Source organism: Acomys russatus, chromosome 15, assembly GCF_903995435.1.
Source record: "Acomys russatus chromosome 15, mAcoRus1.1, whole genome shotgun sequence".
NCBI lineage: Eukaryota > Metazoa > Chordata > Mammalia > Rodentia > Muridae > Acomys > Acomys russatus.
The window spans coordinates 16,763,362-16,771,536 of NC_067151.1; the positions used below are offsets into that span (position 1 = coordinate 16,763,362).

At 49.4% G+C, this 8,175-nt stretch overlaps 1 protein-coding gene across 1 annotated transcript; it reads left to right on the forward strand.

The window, feature by feature from the left end:
• The first annotated feature begins 3,376 nt into the window (after positions 1 to 3,376).
• Positions 3,377 to 7,187, forward strand: Spry1 (sprouty RTK signaling antagonist 1). The gene is made up of 2 exons (XM_051157084.1): positions 3,377 to 3,447; positions 5,146 to 7,187. The coding sequence occupies exon 2, from the start codon at positions 5,201 to 5,203 to the stop codon at positions 6,140 to 6,142; it is 942 nt and encodes a 313-aa protein (XP_051013041.1). The 5' UTR covers positions 3,377 to 3,447; positions 5,146 to 5,200; the 3' UTR covers positions 6,143 to 7,187.
• Positions 7,188 to 8,175: the final 988 nt, after the last annotated feature.

The window sequence follows — 8,175 nt, forward strand, 5'->3', positions numbered from 1 at the left end:
AGGAAAGGAAAGCAGCTAATTCCCACTACCGGCTCCTCATTGATGGTTTTGGATCCCACTAGCACATCAGCTTCTGTGATGTTTTGGTTTCAAGTTTGTTTCCTCACAGCATGCAAGACTATGAATGATAGTAAACTTAATTTTACAAGTATTAATGTAAGCTATCATGACATTACAGAAATACTAGGTGATTTAGAGAGCATCATTTGTTGGCCTGGAAGCAGACACAGTGGCTCTGATGTTTTTATTTGGACAAATAAATAAATCAGCAGGTCTTTGAGTACTTTAATTTCTTTAAAGTCACAGGCACTTCTGAGGCATTCACCAGACAAGTTTTTCACTTTACTCTCCTTCAACAAAAGAGATGGATAATTGTGGTTTCTCATGAAACTGAAGACTGGGTTGGGCCCTCCCTCCCTACCCCACTCTGTTTAGACAGACCTTACATAGGGAATAGAAATTACTGACATGTCCCCACTGACCCTTGCATCCTCTTTTTCAAAAACGTTTCCTACTCTAGCTGTTTTTTTTTCCCTAGACTAGACTCACTGCAATTGAGTTTACTAAATAAAATGCACTGCCTTTCTTAAGCTAAAAATACATAATTTCTCTCAATTCTTACAACTGCAGGCAATAAAAAAAATGAAGCACACTTCATTAAATATCTATCAGATTCAAGGTGGCAAGTCTATTCTGATCCTAGCTAGTAATATGATATCTCAAGAAACACACTATGGCCTGACATAGTGGTGCACGTCTTTAATTCCAGCACTTGGGAGGCAGAAGCAGGCAGATCGCTGTGAGTTCCAGGCCCTCCTGATCTACAAAGTGAGTCTAGGACAGCCAAGGCTACACCAAGAAACCCTGTCTCAAAAAACCCCAAACAAATCAAAACAAACAAACAAACAAACAAACAAACAAAAACACTATGGAGGCATTTAAGCATAATCAAATTTGTGCAATCTATTCTATTCTGAAATAGGACGTGGCCCATGATGATAGTGTTTGTGACAAAATTTCATGGATTGTTAACTTAGGAAATTTGTTTAGCACATCTCTGGCTGAAATACACTGAAATGTAAATAAGAATCTTTGAAATTATATTTTTATAAGTGTTATGTAATTAAAACTGTCCAGTGCTCACTCTCTTTGCTTTATCATGTTGGTGAACTGAGCTCGGCCCCCAAATTTGTGCAGACAGCTGGGATGAGCCAAATAAAATACTCGGTGTGATACCGTATTTCTCATTTGACCCTCCCAATCCAGTCTCAAAAAACAGATCTACTGCCACATTACACTCATTACATGGCCACATCTGTGGAAAAAAGCCAAGACACAGAAGTTCCACCAACTTTACCCTTGAACACGTGGCTTTAACACACTCCCTCACACGAAGGGTGAACACATAGCGCCTCTGCTTTTAGTGTGTTCTGTTATCATCCAGTGGACTTTCTTATTGCACTGCTCTTTGCAGGGAGTGTCCTGGGCTCCATGCATGTAATTCCACACATAACTGTGATTTCTAAAAGCATTTAAAGGATTGGGAATACCCTACGCCAACAACAACAACAAAAAGTTTTTGAACATTCACTGCAATTGTTAAGACCTTAAAAAATTACTTTGAACCCAAACGAGCCAAATTCACATTCGCAGGTGATTTAGATCTGAGTTGTTCATCTAATACTAACCCTGATACACTCCCTGGAAAACTATTTTCTATTAGTTCCACATACTGCTCTTCTCACTGCGCCCTGAGCTGCATGGTTCCGATAATAATGTCCAAAATTCTAGAGTTTGTAAAAAAGCAAAAAGCATTCCCCAGTCACTACAGTCCCCCACCCTGTAACAGACATATGATTAAAACTAAAACTTCTTGGTAAGTTTTATGCTTATTTTAGTTGGCTCTTAGCTGATTAAAAAATATATTGGTGTTTTTGACAAAATTATACAAACATTATGAAACAGGAAGGCCTTGAGGTTTTTGTTGTTGTGGTGGTGTTTTTTTCTTTCATATAATTTTTGGGATCATATCACAAACCAAAACTGAGCAATCATTAAAACCCCACAGAAGAAATCCCATCTTGTGGTATGTTGGTTATATTAAATTTGCAAAAGTGACTGTCCTTTCTGGAACTTCCGTATTTCATACACCCTGAACTTCGTTATAATCATCTTTCTGTGTCAGAATACATTTCCCTGTAACTGGGGGCCATGGTGGCGTAGTGTACAAGTTGGTTTTTTTTTTTTTAATGTTCTCCACAACTCTTTTCTACCTCAAATCTGAGGGTGAATACACCGTTCCCCTTAAATCGGAGGCCGACAGCTCAGCACTGACAGGGGCCTTGGAACGTGGGTTCTTCCCCAGTTGCGCCCACAGGACTTCTGCAGGCAGGAGAGATTTTTTTTTTTTTAAGAGCGTCCTCGAATCCACATCCGAGATGGCTAAAATCCTACTCCTGGTTTTCGCGCAGCCCGCGTGATTGACACATGATATCACCGGGGGCGGGTCCCGGCGTGGAGGTGGAGGTGGCGGCGACGCTGAAATGCTGCGGAGCCCGCGCGCGAGCGCTCAGCACGCAGGGGTTTGCGGCGGCCCCGCGGCCAGAGCTCTGCAGGCTAAGGAGCGGCTGCGGGCGGCGTGCACATCCCAGGAGGGCCGGCCGCGGGCTCCGCATTAGGCAAGAGTCTTCCCCTCCCGCCGAGGACCTGGCGAGATCAGGTGAGAATGGTGGCTTTTTTTTTTTTTTAAATTTTCAAGGAACTGGACGTTTTCTGAGCTGGCTCTAGCTCTGTGCCCGGCGCTCTGCGGTCGGCCCTGCAACTGGAGAGCTGGCTCCTTTCGCTTTCCCGTAGCCGGGCAGCGAGTTCCGCGTGTGCGGACCCGGGCTGGCACCACCGCGCACCCGCGTGTCTGTGCGCATTGTTGGCGATCGACCCGCCGGGCGCTCGTGCCAGACCTGACTTTCCCGTCCCTGCGTGCGGGCTTGCCTCGCGCAGACGCGTCGGTCGCACGCGCTTTGGACTGCGGGGCATTCCGTGGGGGCAAAACGTGCACGGCCGCGTGTGACCAGGGGCTCGTGGCTGGCCATCACGGCGAGCAGGACAGCGTCCCGGGCTGGCGAGGGACTCACGTGTTTCTGTCTCTGCTCGTCTGCAGCCGGCGTGGCGACTGCGGGGACGCGGACCTGCGGGGACCCGAGCGCCCGAAACGACGCCGGGCCGCGCGCCTGACGACCGGGACCGGGACGGTACTGTGGAGCGGGCGCCGCGCGCACCCGGCGGATGTCCCCGAGCCGCCCTCGGCCGCCGCCAACCGCGGAGAAGCGCCCCTGCCCGGGGGCCGCCGAGGCCGCAGCGCGGGCTATGCGCGCCCGGCCGCCCCGCCGCGCTTGATGCGGCGCGTGCTCCGCCCGCTCGGCGCCCCCGGCCGGCGCCGCGGAGGCCGAGGTGAGTGCGGGCGGCAGGTGCGGGGCGGGCCGGGCGGTCCTCGGCGCAGCCCGTGCCAAGCGCGCGGCACCCGATGGCGCTGGGGATCTAGCGCCCGCCTGTGCTCCGAGCGCAGTGCCGCGCGACGCGGGGAGAGGGCGCTGCCTCCTCCCGCCCGCGTGCTGTTTTCATTCATAACTCCCCCCCCCCCCCCCCGCCGGACCCGCCGCGGCTCGGTGCCCCTGAGGCCTCGGCGTGGGGCCCAAGCGCCCGGCGGTGCTGCCTACGGTGCTGTCCGCGCGCTCCGGCTTGGTTCTGGTCGCTTGCGGGGCGCCTCGGCGCTCCGCCCGAGCGGACTTGCTTGGAAATGCCCTGTAAGATGCAAATGAAAGCCGTGCCTAAGGGTTTCATTACTCTAGCGTCGTCCCCACGTCTTCCTTTCTTTTGGATGAGACTTGGCACGTTTAAAGTCTTCGCTTTGGAGTTTTAACTTTTCAAAAAGTAGATACGGCACAGAAGTGACGATTGGCAGTTTTCCGGTATCGTTTAGGGCTTGGGTACTAAAGCGTGCTTCTCATGTGCGGAGAAGGTAGAATAAACTAGAGGGGCCTCCAAGAAGCTAACATATATGTAGTCTAGGGACATTAGTTAGCATCCTTAGCAAACTGCCGTATTCCTTAAGACCCCCCCCCCCTTTTGGCGCCTGGAAAGTGCAAGTAATGCCTTGAATTAAGGTGCATCCGTGGGTTTTGAAGGAATTTATGTGAGAACTATCCTAGATGCCCCTACTGCCCTGCCTGAAACGGAAATGCCAGTATTTGTCCTGTGTTAGGAAGAATACATTATAAATGGGAAGGTATTTCTTCTTGACGTGGGAACGAGCCTGTTGTGTCAGGATGTCAGTGTATTTGTTTTATTACAAAAAAAGCAGGTTGATTCAGAGCTTGTGAAAACCCAGGTCCGTCCTGTAGATAAACGAAAGGAAATACAGATAATGCAGAAAGACCAGGGTTCCTCTCGGTGCTACAGAAGCCCGACACTTGTTCATAAAAGTTATTCTTGCCATCCGGACAGTACATTGAGTTGTGTGTGTGTACCAGAGCCGCTGCAGTCTTCATTTTCCATAGCCTCTTTTGCTCATCCGTGATGAGGTAGCTTTAACTCCTGACTTCTGGGGGGGGGGGGGGGGGGGGGGGACGGCCTTTTGAGATTGCACGTGAGCTCGGAGTAGCCAGTGTTTTGGAAGTTGCCTTGATTAATTTTCTCATTAATCTAAAGCTCTTAACAGCATACAAATGGCCAAGAGGCCACAGCACTGAAGCCATTCTTAATCTTTAAAGAGTAGCCAACATTCTCCTTATGTGAACTGATAGTGAACTCTTGAGAACAGTTCCAGGGCGCACATGGAATGCTCTCTTCGAAGGCATATTTCATCTTAATTATTTGTTAGGTTTGCAAACAGGAAGACATGACTTCCTCTGCTCTTTAGAAGCTGGAGAGCAACTTCTCATTTTTGTGGCATGAGGTCTTTTGCTTTCTCCCTGCGATGTGGTCCTCTGCCATCTCTTTTGGGCTTGGACTCTGGCCAGGGCTCTGCATCACTGAAAGCAGCCGAGAAAGGAGGTCATTACCAGATGGCTTGGGAAATTTGTTACTTGAAAGGAGCCCCTCTCCCCAAAATGCTTTCTCCCGCTTATTTTCTCTCTCCCTCCTCTTTAGGATTTCCGATGCTCGCTAGGTTTCCGCTGACTGCCGGAACTGGAGATCACTCCACATGGATTCCCCAAGTCAGCATGGCAGCCACACTTCCCTAGTGGTGATTCAGCCACCGGCCCTGGAAGGCCGGCAGAGGTTAGACTATGACAGGGACACGCAGCCTGCCACAATTCTGTCCCTTGACCAGATCAAGGCCATCAGAGGCAGCAATGAATACACAGAGGGACCTTCAGTGGTGAAGAGACCGCCTCCTCGCACTGCACCAAGACCCGAAAAGCAGGAAAGGACTCATGAAATCATAGCAGCCAGTGTGAATAGCAGCTACGAGCACCGACCTGCCAGCCACTTGGGCAATGCCAGGGGTTCGGTGCTGAGCAGGTCCACCAGCACCGGCAGCGCAGCCAGCTCAGGGAGCAGCAGCAGTGCGTCTTCTGAGCAGGGCCTGTTAGGAAGGTCTCCGCCCACCAGGCCCATCCCCGGTCATAGGTCAGAGAGGGTCATCCGGACCCAGCCCAAGCAGCTGCTTGTGGATGACTTAAAGGGCCCCTTGAAAGAGGACCCCACCCAGCACAAGTTCATCTGCGAACAGTGTGGCAAGTGCAAGTGTGGAGAGTGCACGGCCCCTCGGGCGCTGCCTTCCTGTCTGGCTTGCGACCGGCAGTGCCTCTGCTCCGCGGAGAGCATGGTGGAGTATGGGACCTGCATGTGCCTGGTGAAGGGCATTTTCTACCACTGCTCCAATGACGATGATGGAGGCTCTTACTCGGATAACCCGTGCTCCTGTTCACAGTCCCACTGCTGCTCCAGATACCTGTGCATGGGAGCCCTGTCTTTGTGCCTCCCCTGTTTGCTCTGCTACCCTCCTGCCAAGGGCTGCCTGAAGCTGTGCAGGAGCTGTTACGACTGGACCCATCGCCCTGGCTGCAGGTGTAGGAACTCCAACACTGTCTATTGTAAGCTGGAGAGCTGCCCGTCCAGGGCTCAGGGCAAACTGTCATGACTTTCCGGAGGTGGGCAGACCTCCTGAAATGTCTGGCTTCCAAACTGTGGCTGTTGAGAATGTGGTATCAGAGGCAGATTTGCTTCTCTAGAGTCTCTCTTGTCTTGGATGATCCTCAGTAAGGGGGTGGACTGTGCAACTGGGCCCAGCTTGCTCTCACCCTACCTCGAGGGTTCTGGGAGCTGCGAGGGCCTGCGTAGCCCGCATCAGCTTTCCAGCTGTGTCGGTTGAAGATGCTAGCACCCCGCCCAGGCTCAGCTGAGAGCTGTTTGAGGTCGGGTACTATGGGACAGTGGACTTGGTTTGGTTTATAAAAAAGTAACCGTGTAAGTGCTTAAATAAGCTATGTATTAGTCTGCCTCTGATGAGAGCTGTCTTGGCGTCCTGCCCCCAGTGGAATGGCACAGTTTTCTCTGCACCCACTCGCTGCCCTCTCCTTCCAGCCCTCAGTGTTCTCCTCACGGTGCACTGTGGAGATGCCAGTGGGTCATCGTGCCCCACCCCTTTGCCCTAGGTCCGGATTCACTGTGCAGTGTCAGTCTTCACAACAGAGATGTTGTCTGCTAAACCTCCCTATTCCTCCTTCAGTGCCCCATATCTGTGAAGGACCTCCCTTCACACCCCCACTTCACTGAGGGCACTTGGTAACTGTAGTTGAAATTCCTGTCTGATCCGCCCCCAGGTGTCTCAGAGCCACAGCTCCCTAAGGTGCCCTTGACTCCTGACCGGCCTTCTGACTCTTAGCAGCTGAGTAGCTCCAGGCCGTCCTGTGTCTCCATTGCCTTAGCCACAGATTGTGGTGTGTTTTGGGTTGTTGTTGTTGTTGTTGGATTTTGTTTTTGTATATTTTATGTATAAATCACAAAGTTGAATCCTGGCTATTTTTAAGACAAAAGTCTGTTAAACTTTTTTATTGTAAAGAATATTTATTATGCGAATCTCTATTATTTTATGGTATTTATTGCAAAAGACTGTTGAAATGTACTCATGTCTGAATATAACATATCACTACTTCATGAAAAACAAGATGATGCGAAGAAAGTACATAAAGTACATATATGTTAACTACAATGCAGAAAATATATTAATTAATGAAACCGGCTCTTCATCTTTTTTTATTTTTAAGCCTGTTCTGCTGTGGAATTGTTACTTGATTTAACCTTTTCAGACTTTTAAGTTACAAAGTGTAGGCACAGGTGACCTCAAGTTTTAAACAGAATGTTTCTTGGAAGGTACTAGTCAAAATTTTATGGTCTGGGTTGTTTCATCAAATACCTGAGCGAGTTACTTTGTAAAGCGAGGTTGGCTTTTTTTTTTTTTTTTTTTATAAATGCCCCCACTTAATTTTGTAAGTATGAGTTTTGTTCATATCATAGTTTCTTGAAATGAGGCAAAATTACATTTTTAAAAAGCGTTTACCTTACCTCTCTGGTTGCCCAGAGGTTAGCTTTCAGCACCAGGACTTAAATGATCTAGTAATGTAAACTTGCTAAGAGCTCTGGAACTGCCACCTTAGCAAACACTCTCATAGTTAGGATGTGCCAAGGAACACCACAGAGCTGTTCCAGGGAGCTCACGTGGGAAAACTCACAGAAGTCCTGTGCCTACAGCTGGGGCTGGGAAAGGGGCTAGACCTAGAACTGTGAATGTTTGCACCTTATGTTTTGTTTGCAGACCCCAGTTTCACCAGGCCACTGTCCCAATCTGCGTTCCAGCACAGGGCACGGGAAGCCACCCGGTTTCCTGTCAGGCGGTTTCTCCTGTGTTCTTATGTAAACTGTGCTCCTTTTATCAGTTAAGGTGTAATGGGGAGAGACCTGTAATAGTTTTCTGTTAGGCCACCGAAAGCTGCGCGTTGGCGTCCTGTTTTACAGTTTTACAGTTCAAATGTTTTCTCAGCTTGGCCCCCAGGGGATATTGTAAATGAATATCCGTGTTCAGAGATCACTTTGAAATCTGTAGTATTTCAAAATACGAACTTGAGTATTCATTTCGCTGGTGTCTTAGTATTTAGTATTATTTTTTTCTAAGAG